Source organism: Enhydra lutris, unplaced genomic scaffold (assembly GCF_002288905.1).
Source record: "Enhydra lutris kenyoni isolate GAN:26980312 unplaced genomic scaffold, ASM228890v2 scaffoldscaffold22, whole genome shotgun sequence".
NCBI lineage: Eukaryota > Metazoa > Chordata > Mammalia > Carnivora > Mustelidae > Enhydra > Enhydra lutris.
The window spans coordinates 7,800,619-7,818,547 of NW_019154106.1; the positions used below are offsets into that span (position 1 = coordinate 7,800,619).

General features: G+C 54.4%; 2 protein-coding genes across 4 annotated transcripts; one reads left to right on the plus strand and one right to left on the minus strand.

Annotated features, from left to right (window-relative positions):
- Positions 1–12,390: 12,390 nt before the first annotated feature.
- Positions 12,391–16,175, minus strand: LOC111149572 (peroxiredoxin 5). 2 transcript variants are annotated; one of them, XM_022506679.1, is made up of 7 exons: positions 16,146–16,175; positions 15,886–16,113; positions 14,513–14,647; positions 13,693–13,824; positions 13,584–13,622; positions 13,377–13,438; positions 12,391–12,633 (listed from the first exon to the last, which is right to left on the minus strand). In XM_022506679.1, exons 2-7 carry the CDS (start codon positions 16,075–16,077, stop codon positions 12,528–12,530), a joined length of 666 nt encoding a protein of 221 aa, XP_022362387.1. In that variant the 5' UTR covers positions 16,078–16,113; positions 16,146–16,175; the 3' UTR covers positions 12,391–12,527. The 2 variants fall into 2 exon arrangements, with proteins under 2 accessions (XP_022362387.1, XP_022362386.1); XM_022506678.1 differs by lacking the exon at positions 16,146–16,175 and having other exon boundaries at positions 15,886–16,121.
- A 562-nt stretch (positions 16,176–16,737) lies between these two features.
- On the plus strand, positions 16,738–17,644 carry LOC111149792 (tRNA methyltransferase subunit 11-2). Of its 2 annotated transcripts, none has more exons than XM_022507060.1 (4): positions 16,738–16,868; positions 16,958–17,059; positions 17,163–17,252; positions 17,372–17,644. In XM_022507060.1, exons 1-4 carry the CDS (start codon positions 16,791–16,793, stop codon positions 17,477–17,479), a joined length of 378 nt encoding a protein of 125 aa, XP_022362768.1. In that variant the 5' UTR covers positions 16,738–16,790; the 3' UTR covers positions 17,480–17,644. The 2 variants fall into 2 exon arrangements, with proteins under 2 accessions (XP_022362768.1, XP_022362769.1); XM_022507061.1 differs by having other exon boundaries at positions 17,178–17,252.
- Positions 17,645–17,929: the final 285 nt, after the last annotated feature.

Sequence of the window (17,929 nt, forward strand, 5' to 3'; positions counted from 1 at the left end):
GGGCTCAGGGCCATCCCGGAGCGACTCCCGCAGCCCTCCTGGCACAGGGGACGATGGCGGGTGAGTCCCCCACCCCTCTGGAAACTTGAAACTAGAGAAGAGGACCTCGGCCTCTTGTCTTCCTAGGCCTCTGCAAGGACGCTGGGCCTCATGTGGTGAGTCTGGGCGTTCACACCTGCCTCTTCTGACATGCCCGGCTTCGCTTTCCTGTTGGTGTTTCTCAAGCTCACCCTAGCTCCGCTCCCAACCCAGAAGCCTGGGGAGGTCAGATGCTGCCACCCCGGCAAACCTCCTCTGAACCCCAGCCAGGAGTGAGCCCCCCTCCTCCGCCCCACCCTCCCCCATCCTCTCTGCACACCAGATTGGGACAGGACATCTGACCTCACAGGCCTCCATTTCCCGTCTGAAGAAGAAGTGGCCTGGATTCAGGCCTCTGAAGGAAGGGGAATAGTGCAGAAGCCTTCAACATGTCTCCTCTTCACCCCCCCCACCCCACCTCTGCACTGCTGAGACTCCCAGCATGTCTTGTAGACAAACAGGCCAGGAGGACCTCCCAGTTCCCCGACGGCGCCTCCATTCATTCTTTAATCTGCCGGCGCCTTGCCGGACACAGCTAGATACTGGGGTGTAATGAAAGCCCCCAAGTCCCTGCACCCGCAAGCCTCAGTTCACCGGGGAGATGACCCCCCAAAATCACACCTGCGCTCAAATGTAATATTGCAGCTATACCATGTGCATGGACAGTGAAGGGACTGACTCCTGGGATGGTCGCGGAAGGCAGCCTGCAGGGGGCCACATGAGGAAGCTGAGACCGGGGATGATTGGGTGAAGCAGGCAAAGAGGGGAGGAAGAGAGAGAGCAGGAACAGCATATGCAAGGGCTCCTGCCGGCGGGATGGAAGCCCCCCCCCCAGCGCGAAGGTCAGAGATTATTCATGTGTCATCAATTCCAACACACTTTCTTGCTCCCACTGAAATCTGCCAAGTTGGGTTACACGGTAGAGATGTCTCTCGGCGGGCCACAGTCCTAACAGAGTTGTCATTGCTTGCACGAGCCCACACTTCGGAAGCAGCAAACCCTGCAGAAAGGGCGTCAGCAGCTCCAAAGGAAGCCCTGGAGGCAAGAACGGAGCCGGCACTCCCTTAACCCCGGGACTCAAAGGGTGCGAGGCCCCAGGGAAGAGAACCAGACTTATCAGTACAGTTCCCCAAGCGGAAGTCCAGAGCGAAGCGGGCTTGCGACAGCTCTGGGGCTTCAGGCTTCAGGGTTGTCTGATGGATCGTTGGGGTGGGCTGCGCTCCAGGACTCGCCATGGCTCACAGGGGAGGTGGCGGCGAAACACATAGACATCGCGCCTCCGTCTCTGTCGGAGTCTAAATGGGAAGTTTTCCGAATACCGTAAACCAATTTATTTTGCTTCTATTTTCCCTTTTATGTGTGCCTCTGAATTACATATGAGAATTTCTGTCTAAGTCATAAAGAGCTCCTTCGGGAAGTATAAAATAAAGGTTCTAGTGATGAGAGAGACTTGGGACATAGTCAACCGGTAGCATTCTTTTTTTCCCTGAGTGGCATCTATTTTTTTTTTCAATGGATGACATCTTACATTTGATGAAATATGGGGTAACAACAACCGTGGCACACAGGCTTACTGGTAGCCAGTCATGGTTACAAGAACTTCATGCTTGGGACATCTGAGTGGCTCAGTCGGTTAAACATCAGACTCTTGCTTTCGGCTCAAGCCATGATCTCGGGGTAGCAAGATCAAGCCTGGTGTCAGACTCCGCTCTCAGCACAAAGTCTGCTTGAGATTCTCTCTCTCCCTCTCTTTCTAAAATAAATAAATAAAGGGGCATCTGGGTGGCTCAGTGGGTTAAGCCTCTGCCTTCGGCTTGGGTCATGATCTCAGAGTCCTGGGATGGAGCCCTGTGTCGGGCTCTCTGCTCACCGGGGAGCCTGCTTCCCCTTCACTCTCTGCCTGCCTCTCTGCCTGCTTGTGATCTCTCTCTCTCTCTTTCTCTGTCAAATAAATAAATAAATCTTTAAAAAATAAAATAAATAAATAAAATCTTTGGGGAAAAAAGTAAAGAGCACCTGGGAGGCTCGTTTGGTTAAGCATCTGCCTTCAGCTCAGGTCATGATCCCAGAGTCCTGGGATCCAGCCCCACATCGAGCTCCCTGCTCTGCCGGGAGTCTGCTACTCCTTCTCCCATGCCTACTGCCCCCCTCCCTGATTGTGCACCTTCTCTCTCTGTCTCTCTGTCAAATGAATAAAGTCTTTTTAAAAAATTGCGCTTACTGACTCATTTATATTGGACTAACATGGGATGTAAGGACTCAGGGTCTCCAGTTTACAGAGGAGGAAACAGGCCCAGAGAGGTTACGAACTTGCCCAAAGTCACACAGCTATTAAGTGGTAGAACCAACTAAAGGAAGGCAGTGGGGTCGGCATGTAAAGAGCAAGGAGTTCATGGCCACAGCAACCCAGGTCTTACCCGGCAATGGGAAGGCGTGCAGGCATGTTAGCAGAAGAGCTCAGCCACTGTTCCACCCTCCTGAGACACATCTAGAAACGCTGAGAATCCTCTAGGAGAGTTGTTAGGAGGATTCCATGAGCTGGGGCCCAGATGAAGCGTTCACTAAATGGTCCCCCGTGTGGTTGTTATCTTTAATATTAATAAGGTCAACAGTCCATCCAGATTTGACCCCCAGTGGATTTTAGCTTCTATTTGCAGCCCTGCCCCCCAAGGACTCCCGCCCAGGAAGTCCTCCCAGAGCACCAGCTCGGGGTTAGCCAAGCACGGTGACAGCGCCTAATCCCTCCGCGGCCCAGGGCCCCTGCCTTGCTCAACACCTCCCAGGCACACCCTTCCTCAAGCCTCAGGGGCTGGCACTGTGTCACCCTATGGCTTTCACACCTGTCACTCCCCACACGACCGGCTGCGCCTCAACCTTCTTCTCTGACGTGCTTCAGCCAAGTCAGGCCCAGGGAGGCTCTGGGGAGAGTGGAAGGGAGGGCCGGGCCTCCTCAGCAGATGACAAAGAGATCCCGGGTGTCAAGACTTGGTTAGCCATTGAGGGATGTGTGTCAGGGTCTAACAGTGGTCCCTGGCCTGTGACGAGATTTTTCCCTTGAAAATTTTTCTCAGACATGTGGTCAAAAAGTGTCAAGAGCGCGGAAGGAGGGGGCGCCTGGGTGGCTCAGTCAGTGGGGCGCCCCTTGACTTTGGCTCAGGTCGTGGTCTCAGGGTCCTGAGATCGAGCCCTGCCTCAGGCTCCCTGCTCAGTGTGAAGTCTGCTTGAGGATTCTTTCTCTCCCTCCCCCTCTGCCCCCATCACCGCCCCCCAATAAATAAATAAATAAATAAATAAATAAATAACATCTTTTTTAAAAAAGAAAGAGTGCGTAAGGATAGAGAAGAAATCAAGTCTCTCCCTCATGACTCCCAAGCCCTCCTTTTTGCTCCCCATGCTAGCATGTTCTGTGTCCTTTCAGAGATGCAGCTGCCCATGTCTGTCTCCACACACAGGGCTGTGCTCCTCCACCCTTCTCGAAATATTCTACAGTCCGCTTCTTTTCCGTTCAGAACCGCTGGCCTCGGCCTTTGTAATGGCTGTGTGGTACTCTGCTGTGCTGCTAGTCCATCATCGTTTAAACTGTGTCTCGCTAACAAATATTTTAAACGTTTGTGGTGCTCTAGTGACTGCCTTTCTCAGGTATCTTTTTCTGGCAGGTTTTTTTTTTTTTAAGATTTTTATCTTTTTTTCTATTTTGAGAGAGAGAAAGAGAGCGCACACAAGTGTGTGAGGTGGGGGCAGAAGGGTTAGGAGAGGAACAAGCAGAACAGCACTGGGCACCAGGCGCGGAGCTGGATACGGGGCTCGATCCCACGACCCTGATACCATGACCTGAGCAGAAATCAAGAGTCTGACGCTTCACCAGCTGAGCCCACCCCCGCCCCCGGGCACTGCTCCAGTAGTGTTTTTTTTTTTTTTTTTAAGATTTTATTTATTTATTTGACAGAGAGAGAGATCACAAGTAGGCAGAGAGGCAGGCAGAGAGAGAGAGGAGGAAGCAGACTCCCCGCTGAGCAGAGAGCCCGATGCGGGGCTCGATCCCAGGACCCTGAGATCATGACCTGAGCCGAAGGCAGAGGCTTTAACCCACTGAGCCACCCAGGCGCCCCAATGCTCCGGTAGTTTTAAGGGAGTTCAGTTTCCACTATGCCAGCATGCGGATCCAGGAGGCAGGCAAGGAGCAGCGAAAGACGAAAGACAGACAAATGGACAACATAACCAATGGCAGTCTCCTCCCTCAGGGCTCAGTTTCCCCATCTGCACGGGTTAAGAGTGGGAGGGACACCATCTCCTAGTTCTCTTCTGGTTTTGAATTATCTGGATAGCCCCGGTCTGACCCCAAAGGCCAGAGAGAAAGGAGGGCCCTGGAGTCTGGGAAAGCAGAGCTCAGGGCGGCCAGGGCAAGGGGTGGCCAAGTCCAGCCAGAGCCTGGGACCAACCAGGTCAGAGGGCAACTTCTGCCCCTTGCCTGCAGCAGGCCCAGAGCCCCACAGGGCACCCCTGTAGTCTGGCCAGGGCCCAGTTCCCTAACCAGAAGGTTCAGGGCCCCAAGCTCAAGAATTAAAAACAGAAAGACAGCCTCCAGGAACTTCTGGGCACCTGGGCTTCTGGTGTCTTGTCTGGGGGACTCCTTCCTCCCCACCCAAGTGCTAAGAAGGGGCGGTTTGCTGACCCACCATTTGGGGGTAGAAACAGTAGAGCCAGAGTTGGGCAGGAGCAGAAATGCTCCATGGCGTGGCCCAAACCAGCTGCCCAATGGAAGGAGGCAGCAGGAAGCCAGAGCTAGGGAGCGCGGGACCCAGGGCCACCTGCCCAAGGCTGGGCCAGGTCCCCAGGGACTCAGGGCACCACCTGCAATACATCCCGGCAGCTGAAGAGAGCATGACACTGCACAGCCCCCCACACCTGACACCTGGCTTGCTCTCCCCAGAGCGCCCTCACACTCCTAAGGAGCACCCGCCCTCCCTCACCCTGACACTCTTACCAAGGCCCAGTCCTCCAGGCAGCCTCCACCCAGAGCCCAAAGAGTCTTTTCGAAACACTGACTCATGAACCTCTCCTGCTTAAAAACCCTCCAGGGGCTTCTCCCTGTGCTTTCAGTCAAGTTCCAACCCTGCCCTGCCGGGTGGGCCCAACTAACCCCCCAAGCTCAATCCTGACTCCTCCTCGTGACCTCTGTCACTGAGCCCTCCCTGCTTCCTCAGATTCCCACCCTGGACCCCTTCGAATTTGCTGTTCCTCCAACCTGGAACTCCCCCACACAAGCACCCTCTCTCTCCCCACTGTCTGGCTCCTTCTCACCCTGCTGGTCTTCCTGCATGGCCTGTTTCTCGGAAAAGATTTTCTCTTTTCTAAAGCAGACCCCAGGGGCACCTGGGTAGCTCAGTCCGTTAAGCATCTGCCTTCAGCTCAGGTCATGATCCAGAGGTTCTGGGATCGAGTCCTGCATCGGGCTCCCTGCCCAACGGGGAGTCTGCTTCTCCCTCTCCTTCTGCCCCTTCCCCTGCTTGTTCTCTCTCTCAAATAAATAAATAAATAAATAAAATCTTTTTAAAAATAAATAAATAAAATTTAAAAATAAAGCATACCCCCATCGTTTTCCCTCCTAGACTTACTCAGCTCTGCTCTGCATCTTCCCTTGTCCCCACGGTGCCGAGCCACGGAGACCACGATGACGAAGAAACTGACACACAGAGAGGTTACATCCCTTGCTTAAGGCCACACAGCCAGGAAAAGGTAAAGCCAAAAGACAGAAGTCAGCCAAAGTCCTGTTTTTGAGCAAATGAATCCCTATGTCAGAGGTAAGGAGAGTGAGGCTCAGAGGGGTGCAGGGGTCAGTAAAACGACCGGCAACCCAAAAGCTGCATCACCTCCCCTGTTCCCCGCTGCCTTGTGGGGGGCCAGTGGGAGAGCGAGGCTGGAGCCCAGCACCCGGTTAGCGAGCGCAGGGAGAGCGGCGCCAAGCCGGGCCGTTGCCAGCCTCCCTCATAATTAAAGACACACGCATGAAAGACAGTACCAAGATACCATTAAATGCGCATTAAGCTAGCAAAACTAAATACAGAGGGTAAAGCCCAGATTGGCACGTGGCGGGGAGAGAAGCACACGCGCACATCACTGATGGCTGTCACGATGGCCTCGGAGTTTCCAGAGACCAATAAAACCTCCAGAGCCCAGTGAGCCAACACTCCAGCATTGGGGAACACGCCCTGCGGAAGGCACCCAGGAGGAAACGTAAATAGAAAGTCTCTGAAGCCGCCCCTGGCCAAATACCGGAGCCACCCGGATGTCTACCAAGAGAACCAGCTAAGCCGGGGGCTTGTGGACAAAATCCCCCAATCTCTGCCGCCACGTGGGCCGCTCAGCTCAGACCTGGCTCCCTTGCTCACCTTTAGGCTTTGGCAAGGCTGTTCCCAGCGCTTAGAACACCCTTCCCACCTCTGTTCACCAAGCTGTCCTCTGCTCACCTTTCAGCCCGCACCTAGAAGCCATTCCCCTTGCCGTACCCCACGGCAAGGCGGGCTAGTGGCCAGAGTCCTTCTGCCATTCCCCAAACACCCCAACCTGAGCTGCCCTGTCCCGGCTCCCCCTCACACACTGCAAGCGCTCATCGGGGGTCTGGCACCTGGAGTCCCGTCTGGTGGTGGTGTCCGCAGGGCCCGTGCCTGGCATGCTCATTGCTGGGCTTTGGGGACATCGCTGGTTGCAACACACTTGATGTGACTTCAGGGGCATGGGGGGGCGGGCAAGCAGAACCCTCCAGAAATCCGAACACGCCTTTCATAACTAGGATGGGCACATGTGTGTCATTCATCTTGAGAGAAATCGCTGAGATTCAAGATCCGTCTTCGCGGCAGTGACGGTCATACAACTCGGTGAGTAGACAAAACACCACTCAACTGCACTTTTAAAGAGTGAATTTTATGATATGTGAATTAAATGTCAAAAACCCCTCCATCCCTGATGAAGCTGAGGGTGTGGCCCATTGGGACTCGTTCAGGCAAGGGACGGGAATGGGGCAGTGGTCCTCAGCAAACGGGACCGACCTGCGACCTCGAAGGGTAGAGTGCTTTGGGCAGGGGTGGGAAAGGGAGGGGCATCCCAGGTGGTGAACATCGTTAGGAGATGCTGAAGAGGCCGGACAACCCACAAGCTGGGGAATCAGGGTGACTGTGGAGACCAAGGTTTGCAGGTAGCAGGAGAGAGGCTGGACATTTCCCAGCCTCCTCTTGCAGCTGGTGTAACCATGCAGCAAAGCTTTGGCCAGTTAGATTTAAGTAGAAATGATACGTGAGAGCTTCCAGAAAACCTTCTTAAAAGACAGCTGGCATGGACTTTTTGCTGGCCGAACTACAGCTGTGGTGGCTGGAACTCAAGCAGCCACATTGGATTGTGAGGTAGAAGGCGGATATTTAAAATGGCAGAGCAACAAGATAGGAGGGGCATGGGTCCTTGTAATCACAGAGCTGCTGTACTAGCCCCAGACTGTCAACCTTCCTACTGCATATCTGTGAGCTAAGTCTCTGTTTCAAGTCACTGGAATTGTTATCACCCTCAAGCAAATCTAGTTCTCACCCAAACCTGCTGTGGTCAAATTTATGCTGAAACAATGAGAACCAATATCCAGGAAGCTGGAGAGAGGATAGCTTTCTCTCTCTCTCTCTCATCCTTCATTTATTTACTGTTTCCCAAAACGTGTCCTGAGCAGGACACCTTACCTGTGTTCAATAAAAAATAAACAAACGAATGAACAAACAAAAACACTCCCAGCTCGGGGAGCCTAGGTGGCTCAGGCCTCTGCCTTCGGCTCAGGTCATGATCCCAGGGTCCTGGGATGGAGCCCCGCATCGGTCTCTCTGCTCAGCGGGGAGTCTGCTTCCCCCTCTCTCTCTGCCTGCCTCTCTGCCAACTTGTGATCTCTGTCTGTCAAATAAATAAATTAAAAAAACAAAAAACCTTCCAGCTCAAGCGGGGAAAATCAATGCAAATATTAATAATATGGCCAACTGGGGACGCCTGGGTGGCTCAGTTGGTTGAGCAGCTGCCTTCGGCTCAGGTCGTGATCCCAGCGTCCTGGGATCGAGTCCCGCATCGGGCTCCTTGCTCGGCAGGGAGCCTGCTTCTCCCTCTGCCTCTGCCTGCCACTCTGTCTGCCTGTGCTTGCTCTCTCTCCCTCTCTCTCTCTGACAAATAAATAAAAAAAAATAATAATAATAATAATAATATGGCCAACTGGTGTGCATGTTTATTAGACAAAAAATCCATCCATCCACACAGATGTTATCCAAACTTCTGCCCAAGTTGTATAAACACATGTGTGCGTACACACACACCCACAACACACACACGATCTTCTCCCTCCACTGTTACTCCTCGACATTCGCGTGGCCAAACCCCAAGCACGGGTTCCCTTGGGGTCAATATCCTCCTGGTGGTGGGACCTGCATAACTACAGCCCAAGGTCTGGGCCAGGAATGACAGCACCTCTCCAACCCTCTCCTTCTCTCAGAAGTCAGGTCTGACACCCTAGGGCCTGGCCAAGACTCCCCCCAGGGACACTTTCCCAGGTCCTTAACCTGCAAGGCTTCAGGTGCCAGACAATGTATGGAGAATCCTGGGGACCTACACACGGTGGATAAAAAGAGAGTTACTAGCCCATTATACTGATAAGGAAACTGAGGCCCAGGGAGGCATAGACATCAGAATCACAGATAACAGGACTGAGGTTTGACTTCTCTCCTAACTCCTAGCTCTTTCTTTTTTTTTTTTTTTCTTTCCTTCTCTTTTTTCAAGATTTTATTTATTTATTTACTTACTTATGTGGGAGAGAGAGCGCTCACAGAGAGGGGCAGCAGGAGAGGGAGAGAAAGGGAGAGAACCCCAGGCAGGCTCTGTGCCCAGTGGAGCTGGATGCCGGACTTGATCTAATGACCCCGAGATCACAACCTGAGCCAAAACCAAGAGTCAGACACTCAACCGACTGAGTCATCCAGGCGCCCCTCTAGCTCTTTCTCTACCCACGCACAGACTGCGTGGTGGAGAGCAAAGATTCTTTGTTTCTTTTTCTCTTTATAACCATGTTTTGGGTTCTTTCTGCGTGCTAGGCACTGTGCCCGGTGCTTTACATAAACTCTTATTGGTTCCCAGCAGCCCTGTGAGGTGGGCTGGATTATTCCGACTATAAAGATGAGGGAAGGGGCGCCTGGGTGGGCTCAGTGGGTTAAAGCCTCTGCCTTCGGCTCAGGTCATGATCTCAGGGTCCTGGGATCAAGCCCCGCATAAGGCTCTCTGCTTAGCAGGGAGCCTGCTCCCCTTCCTCTCTCTCTGCCTGCCTCTCTGCCTACCTGTGATCTCTGCCTGTCAAATAAATAAATAAAATCTTTAAAAATAGGGACGCCTGGGTGGCTCAGTTGGTTGGACGACTGCCTTTGGCTCAGGTCATGATCCTGGAGTCCCAGGATCGAGTCCCCCATCGGGATCCCAGCTCCACGGGGAGTCTGCTTCTCTCTCTGACCTTCTCCTCACTCATGCTCTCTCTCACTGTCTCTCTCTCAAATTAAAAAAAAAAAAAAAAATCTTAAAAAAAATCTTTAAAAATAAATAAAATAAAGATGAGGGAAGTGGGGTCGAGGGAAATGAAAGACTGCCCAAGGTCACCAGCTTCTTGGTTGTGGGTCAGGATTCACAGTCTAGTGGTCTGAGCCCAAAGCATGGTGACCCCACTCTGATGTGATGCGTCCCAGGCAGGGGTGGGGGTTCACCTGGGATCTCTGGGAGGACTTCAGGGGACGCCCTGCAAACCCTTAAAAAGCATGGTGTTCACATGTGCCGCTGTGCATACATATGTGCAAATGTGCGTTTCCTTTTTTTAAGTGGTTTTTTTAAAAGATTTTTTTCAACTTATTTATTTGACAGAGGGAAAGCAAGCAAGAACAGGCAGGGGAAGCGGCAGAGGGGGAAGCAGGCTCCCGCCGAGCGGGAGGCCGATGCAGGACTCAACCCCAGGACCCTGAGATCGTGACCTGAGCCCAAGGCAGCCGCTTAACTGACTGAGCCACCCAGGCGCCCAATGATGTCCATTTTCTAAGGAAAAGGGCATGGCTCTCAGCTGCTCTTCAAAGGAACTCTTGACCCAGAAAAGGCCAGAACTGCTGATGCTGAGTAAAACCCTTGGCCTTCCAGATCAGATCTGCTGTGCCCTTGGGAGGGTCAGGACAGGTGGGTGAGTTTTAGCTGGAGATGTGTTGTGTGACTGTCTGTTTTAACATCAGCCCACCAACAGCCCGGGAAGTTCATGCCCACGGCCCTGCCAGGTACAGCTCCAGGCTTCCAGAACCCACTGCTCCAGGCCCCTTTGCCCTGGCCTGCCCTGCCCTTTCTCTACCAGCCTGAAACACAGCGTGTCCACCCGGGAGATGAAGCTCTGCCAGATTCTCTTGCCATGTGACCGTTGATCTCGGGCGATCGAGTATCCAGAGCAGCCCCAGACACTACCACCCACCCCACAAGCTGAGGTATATGGCCACCTCCGCTGGCTCCCATCGTGCTGACCCCAGGGGCCACCCAGGCCCTGGGAGCCCCCTCATGCCAAGAGGCCCAGTCAATGGCAACAGGACCCCGGAGGGGACACTTCCTCTCAGAGGCCTTCCTGGGCCTCAGTTGAAGAGGCCAGGAGTAAAAGAAAGAGAGGCTGCTGGGTGGCAGCGGCCGGGACCCGGCTTGCGCTAATCACAAGGAGGTGCCAGGGGGCACAGGTTCTGCAGGGAAGAGGAGGGCACACAGCCCATGGGGGAGCTGGCGGCCGCTGACTCCCGCACTCTCTCCCCCCAAGCCTCTCAGGCTCACACCCCCCAGGATCACCATGAGGATTTTTACTGCCCCTGAAGAAGCAGCTCCAAGCACCTGCCCTCCCTCAGACAAGGAGCTCTGTGGGGCGTCTGGGTGGCTCAGTTGGTTAAGCATCTGCCTTCGGCTCAGGTCATGGTCCCGGGGTCTTGGGATGGAGCCCCGCATCGGGCTCCCTGCTCAGCACGGAGCCGCCTTCTCCCTCTTCCTCTCCCCCTGCTTGTGCTCTCTCTCTGTGTCAAATTAAACTAAAAAATTTAAAAAAGACTGTGAGCCCCTAAACACAGCAGGAGCCAGTAATCGCTTCCTGATGCCAAGGGCAAGGCTTCCCAGGGACAAAAGGCAGAGGCCAAGGGCAGGGCCTGCGACTAGCAATGGCCTGCTGCCCAGACCATGCTGGCCGCCCTGACCCCCAGCCCTCACAGCACACCCAGCCCTGGCCAGGCCTCACCGGCATCTTCTCCCCCAACCCCCATCAGCTCACCCTTCAGCCTGGCCCAGGTAGGGGGGCACCCAAAGCCAACGCTCCTACCCTGAGGTTTACAGTCTACGTGAGGTCAGCCAGCACCCAGTGACCGATGCAGAAGTCCTAGCTGCAAGCCAAGCTCGCGTCTTCCTAGGGCCCCTCCCTCCGCACTGACGCTCCTTCCCTTGCTCTTCAGATCACTGGTCCTTCCCCAACCTCTGTGGTGACGGGGACGTTTCATAACACTTCATTGAAAGACTATCTCCTTAATGAAATCAGCATCCCCCGTTAGTACCCCGTCAGCCCCTGACCACTACCCTCACAGTTGTGACTGTCCTAAGGGCTGGCCCTCAGCAGATCAGCAACTCAAAACCAAGGAGGCTGGCTCAGTCAGTGAAGAGCCTCTTTTTTTTTTTAATTTTTTTTATTATTTATTTGACAGAGAGATCACAAGTAGGCAGAGAGGCAGAGAGAGGAGGAAGCAGGCTCCCCGCCGAGCAGAGAGCCTGATGCGGGGCTTGATCCCAGGACCCTGGGATCATGACCCGAGCTGAAGGCAGAGGCTTTAACCCATTGAGCCACCCAGGCGCCCCAAGAGCCCGACTCTTGATTTCGACTCAACTTATGACCTCAGGTTCATGAGATGGAGCCCTAGGTCCTGGCTCCAGCCTCGGCAGGGAGTCTTGCTTTTTGCCCTCTGCCCCTCCCCAACCCCCAATGCACACACATGCTCTCTCTCTCAAATAAATCTTAAAAAAAAAAAAGAAAGAAAGAAAAATCAGGGGCGCCTGGGTGGCTCAGTTGTTAAGCGTCTGCCTTCGGCTCAGGTCATGATCCCAGGGTCCTGGGATTGAGCCCCACATCGGGCTCCCTGCTCAGCAGGGAGCCTGCTTCCCCCTCTCTCACTGCCCCTGCCTGTGTTCCTTCTTTCCCTGTCTCTGTCAAATAAATAAATAAAATCTTAAAAAAAAAAAAAAAAAAAAAAAAAGGCAAGGACTAACTGTGAACCAGAAGTGTTTATTGCAGAAATTTGGTCACCATTCCCACTTGGTAGCCCCCGCTGAGGCTGGACTGGGCCCTCTGTCCAGGGCTGGGCAGGTGAAATGGAAAAGGGTGGAAGGAGTTTGGGCCCAGGGCCTCAGAGCTGTGACAGGATGCTGGGGGCCAGGCTGCAGGTGAGGCCCGTACCATCTGGCTCCACATTCAAGGACTTCACTGTGCCATCCTCTATGACCATGGAGAACCTGCCAGAGAGACTGGGTCAAGGGCGCTGGGCGGTGCCCTCGGGTTAAGTGTCCGGTTCTTGGTTTCCACTCAGATCGTGGTCTCAGGGTCATGAGATCAAGATCATGATCATGAGATCCAGGTCTGCACCCAGCGTGGGGTCTGCTTAAGACTCTCTCTCCCTCAGGGCACCTAGGTGGCTCAGTCGGGTAAGCGTCTGCCTTCCGCTCAGGTCATGATCCCAGGATCCTGGGACTGAGCCCCACTGCAGGAGGGGGATGGGAGGGGGTTTCCTGCTCAGCGGGGAGCCTGCCTGTCTCTCTGCCTCTGTCCCTCCCCCTGCTTGTGCTCTATCAAATAAATAAATGGAATCTTTTTTTTTTTTTTAAGATTTTATTTATTTATTTGACAGACAGAGATCACAAGTAGGCAGAGAGAGAGAGAGAGGAAGCAGGCTCCCCGCTGAGCAGAGAGCCTGATGCGGGGCTCGATCCCAGGACCCTGAGATCATGACCTGAGCCGAAGGCAGAGGCTCTAACCCACTGAGCCACCCAGGTGCCCCAAATAAATGGAATCTTAAAAAAAAAAAAAAATGACTCTCTCCCTCTCCCTCTGCACACTCACGCTCTCTCCAAAATAAATAGGAAAATCTTTAAAAAGAGAGCGCAAAACCAAGCCAATTACAACGGCCTGGGCCTGGAGACAAGGAATGGAGATTGAAGGGGTGGCAGGGGAACCCCACAGAGGACCCTCCCGCTTTTACCTCTTGAGCCGATGATTTCCAAAGAGAGAGACCAATGAATCATCTAATAGCAAATCTGTCTCCTAAAAGGAAAACCAGAGACAAGGCTTAGAAACTTCCAGAACAGACCAAGCCCCGCCCCCACCAGTTGTTCCCTTCCAAGTTCCTGCATCCAAGGCCTAGCAAAGGGACCACCCTAAAGGGTGGGGGTTGCAGGGGTGCACTCACCTTCCCAAAGGCCCCAGTGGGGTCAGCCAAGAGCCTAACCTAAGGAGAAAGTAAAGGTCAAAGAAAAATCCCAGCCTGGCCTGGACCCCCTGCAGGACCCATACCTCACCTTGCCTCTGGCATTGTGAGCTCGTCCCCACTCTTCAGTCACGAAGACATCATTAACACTCAGACAGGCTACCACCTGGACCCCCCTGGCCTTCAGAGCCTCAGCCTGCTCCACAAATCCTGGCAGGTGGGTCTAGGAGGGGAAACAGAGGGTTAACAAAGAGATTAAATGCCTCGGCTCTGCAACGCCTTCCCTTTATCTCCAGGCCCTCCTCACTTCCCTCTCCAATATCTTTGATCAATTAGAAATGTGTCAGCCAGTTCTTTTTGGCCTTGGCGGCGAGGAAGCTCGGATCCAAATTTGAGTGCTCTGTGGTCACCGTGAACTTCCCTTGGACGTGACTGTACTTTATTTACCCAAGTATCTCCCACAGCGCCAATCAGCAACAGTAGCAATAACAGATGTTGGATTTAATTACAATACCCTTTTTTCCTACATTCCTGGCCCCACGACCTTTTCACAGCCACCGCATTTTTCTGAAAGCTCTTGTATGCTTTGTTTTGTTTTTTAAGATTTTATTTCTTTAATTGACAGAGAGAGGGGGAGCACAAGCAGGGGAAGCAGCCGGCAGAGGGAGGGGAGAAGGAGGCTCCCCAACTGAGCAGGGAGCCCGATGCAGGACTCCATCCCAGGACCCTGGGATCCTGACCTGAGCCAAAGGCAGCCGCTTAATGGACTGAGCCACCCAGGCGTCCTGCTGATAGGCTTTGTAACGGTCACGACAGCTACAGCTCTCATTGCAAGCCACCCTAGGACTCAGGAACAATACAGACATGCACACAAGATTCCAACTGCTAAGTCCCAGAAGGGCAGGTCTCACCTTGGAACAGCCGGGGGTAAAGGCCCCAGGGACTCCAAACAGTACCCCCTTCTTGCCCTTGAACAGCTCTGCCAGGTTCACCTTGTTCCCAGGCTCCCCTTCAAAAACCACCACGGAAGGGATGGCATCTCCCACCTAGAGGGAATGACTTGGTAAGGAGTGACTTGGTTACTCTGGAACGAGCAAAGGGTCTAGATAAGGAGATAAGGAGTAGGGGAATGAGGGAGTGGGTAAGGAGAAGCCAAGGAAAAGGTGTTAAACCAGACCAGGCACTTGCTCCTAGTGCAGCAGAGTGGACAGAGTTGTAATGTCCCTCTCCTCGAACCACCTGGTTCCTCCACACCCTCAGGTTTCAAGGTGGCCCCGGTTCCTTTTACCAGTCTGTTGGTGACCACAGAAAATGGGAGAGGAGGCCTCTCTGGGTGTCACAAAAGGTTGCATAATCAAGGAGTCGATTTCTTAACAGAAAGAAGTGGGACAAATGGTCAGGGAAGGAGAGGCAAGGGATCTCTCTGGGGGTGAGGAGGAGACCCTGACAACAGGGAGGGAGAGAACCCTGGTCAGGTCTGGTGTCCAGCCCTCAGGAAGAGAAAAAGAGAGCAGAAGATGGAAAAGTTGGGGGGAAGGGCATTAAATAAAAGGCATCTCTCAAAGGGATTGGATTAGTCTAGCTGGGAGTGTGTAGGGTTTCATGGAGTCACAGGACATACACGAAGGGAGGGCAAATCAGGGATTGGGAATAAGATTAAGCAGGAAGAGGAGCAGGTCTCAGAAGGGTGTGGAAGGGGAAGGGAGGTGGTTCCCAGGATCCGGGGATCGTTCCAGATGAAGGGATGAAAGACTCAGCAGAAAAGTGGAAATTAGCCATGGGAGAAGTGGAACGGGGGAGACACAGTAGGGCTTTAGGAGAAAACACTTGCTTCAGACCATGGGGTGAAGAATGATGCCCAGGAATGTAACAAAAACGTACAGGACAGTATCGGGGGGAGGAGCTCGTATGGAGATTGAAAAGGGGTCTTGTGGTAAAGGAGATGGTTCCAGAAGGCGGAGGCCATGGTATTCAGTCGCCTAAAAATGGTGGAGACGCATCACGCATAGTGGCAGTACAAAGGGTGAAGGCTCGAGAGAGCCTTGGGGGTTGTCCAGGAGGTAAGGTACGAGTCCCGAAGATTGGCGAAAACTGGGGAGGGAGCAGCCACGAGGGTGCGGGGGCTGCCGAGGGGATGAGGGAGAACTGCGGGAGGAGCCCCTGGCAGGGTGGACAGGAGTCCGGGAGGGCAGGAAGGAGGATGATTCTCCCCAGACAAGCAGGACGGAGGGGACTGGGAAGACTGGCTGGATGGGAGCTCAGGCCGGTCCCGGCCAGCGGTCACCTTGATCGGGGCCATGGCTGAGGCGGCGCTTCTGAAACCGTAGGCCCCTCCAAGCGTCCACTCCCTGCCTGGTTGTCGGCACCTGCCTGCTCTCGACGCCGCCGCTGCTGCAGACTGGACGGCTGCTGCCGGGAAGAGCACCGACCCTGCCCGACGACTCAGGACACGCAGCTGAAGCAGCCGCACGCCCATCCTAGACCGCGCAGCCGTTCCGCCCTAGCGTCAGAGCTGCGGCAGGGGGCGGGCCTGGTGGGAGGAACCCAAAGCGAGTCTCCTCTCCGAGAGGCGGAGCCACTGCCGGGCCCGCCCCCAGCGAGGCTCCTCTACTGCGCAGGCGTGAGGGTGCGTGCAGGGACGGAACTTCTGGGGCGCTCGGCTTATTTGCATTTGGGGCTGGACCAAGGGCGCAGTTACGAATGGGCGGGGCATTCGGTAGCAGCACAACTTATTCACGTAAAAGGATGGGGTATCGCTGTTGTGAAGCGCCTAGTTTACGGATTCCTGCAATGTTTCTTTTCCTTAGCCGGAAGCTAGGGGCGGGAGACGATAGTGTCGGGCGTCTGTGGAGGAGAAAAACTTGTTTATTTTGCATACAGCTTAGGTCCCTGCATTGCGGCTGCTTTACGTATGATGTGTGTATGTCAGTGTGCATGACTTGTAGCTAAAGGAAACCACTGGGCCTGCGCCGTAGCAATCTCCCGCCGGGACGCTTCCGGTAGGAGCGCGTGATCCGACCAAGCTCCTCAAATACCTCTACTCCCGCTAGCACAAGAAGTTCCAGCATGTTCGCCAGTTCCGCTCCTCCGAGCCGTCCAATAGGACGAGAATGGAGCGGCCCCGGAAGTGACGCAGCGGACTTTCGGCCTCCTTCCGGTTCCGGCTTGCGGCGAGCGCGTTGCGGCGCCATGAAGCTGCTCACCCACAACCTGCTGAGCTCGCATGTGCGGGGGGTGGGGTCCCGTGGCTTCCCACTGCGCCTCCAGGTATCGGCCGGGGGCAGTCTCGTGCCCGTCTCCTGGGCGGAATGGGGGAACCAGGCTCCTGTCCCTAACAAAACCCCTCCTCCCCGCAGGCCACCGAGGTCCGCATCAACCCGGTGGAGTTCAACCCCGACTTCGTGGCGCGTATGATACCCAAGGTGGAGTGGGCGGCGCTTCTGGAGGCGGCGGATACCGTGAGGACCCTCCCCCACGCCCGTGCTCCCCCGGGGGCGGGTAGAACCTGGTCTCAGAGCAAGGGGCGGGGTGCCCAGAGCTGATTTAGGCCTTTGCCCACAGTTGCATCTGGTCGAGGTGCCCAAGGGGCCGATTGAAGGGTATGAGCATGATGAGAAATTCCTGAGGCAGATGCACCACGTGCTGCTGGAGGTGAGAACCAGCCCGTTGCTTGCTTCTCTGGCCATCACAGCCGCAGGCTGCCTGTGCTCAGCTCTGTTCCCCCCTCTCCCTCCCCGCCCCCCCCCCCCCCCCCCCCCACACCCCCGCAGGTGGATGTGCTGGAGGGCACTTTGCAGTGCCCAGAGTCTGGACGTCTGTTCCCCATCAGTCGCGGAATCCCTAACATGCTGCTGAGTGATGAGGAAACCGAGACTTAACCGCGCCAGGCACTAGTTTTTCAGTCTGTAACCACGAATGGTTTTATGTATAATATGTTTGTTAGGTCTGTCTTGTATCCCCAAACCTTGACCCAGTGACACACGAAACACAGTGTTCTTGAGCTCGATATATTTCTTTTTCTCATTAAAGGTTCAAAACCAAAAGCGGTTTCTCTTTGCAGCAAATATACATTAAAATAGAGTCTCTGTACAGCCAAAGGCTCTGGGCCCTGGCTTGCCCTATGTCCCTGCACCTCCCTGGCCAAACCCAAAAATAAATATAGTGTTATTGCTCTGCAGGGCATAGAGGCAGTGCTCTCCCTAACCCCCCAAGGAGGCTGGGTGGGAGCTGATGGGGGGCCCTGGCCACCCCAGGGGTCCAGGGGCTGGAGCCTGCTTGGAGTTATTGCTTCAAGGGGGGGCAGTAATGCCCAATGCAAATGATGAGGA

Excerpts from the sequence above, each read along its gene's own strand:
- LOC111149792 (XM_022507060.1), top strand. The coding sequence starts at position 16,791 with ATGAAGCTGCTCACCCACAACCTGCTGAGCTCGCATGTGCGGGGGGTG. Across the intron at positions 16,869-16,957 it reads GCTTCCCACTGCGCCTCCAG|GCCACCGAGGTCCGCATCAA; the intron begins GTATCGGCCGGG and ends TCCTCCCCGCAG. Across the intron at positions 17,060-17,162 it reads TTCTGGAGGCGGCGGATACC|TTGCATCTGGTCGAGGTGCC; the intron begins GTGAGGACCCTC and ends CTTTGCCCACAG.
- LOC111149572 (XM_022506679.1), bottom strand. The coding sequence starts at position 16,077 with ATGGGCGTGCGGCTGCTTCAGCTGCGTGTCCTGAGTCGTCGGGCAGGG. Across the intron at positions 14,648-15,885 it reads CAGCCATGGCCCCGATCAAG|GTGGGAGATGCCATCCCTTC; the intron begins GTGACCGCTGGC and ends CATTCCCTCTAG. Across the intron at positions 12,634-13,376 it reads GGAAATCATCGGCTCAAGAG|GTTCTCCATGGTCATAGAGG; the intron begins GTAAAAGCGGGA and ends TCTCTCTGGCAG.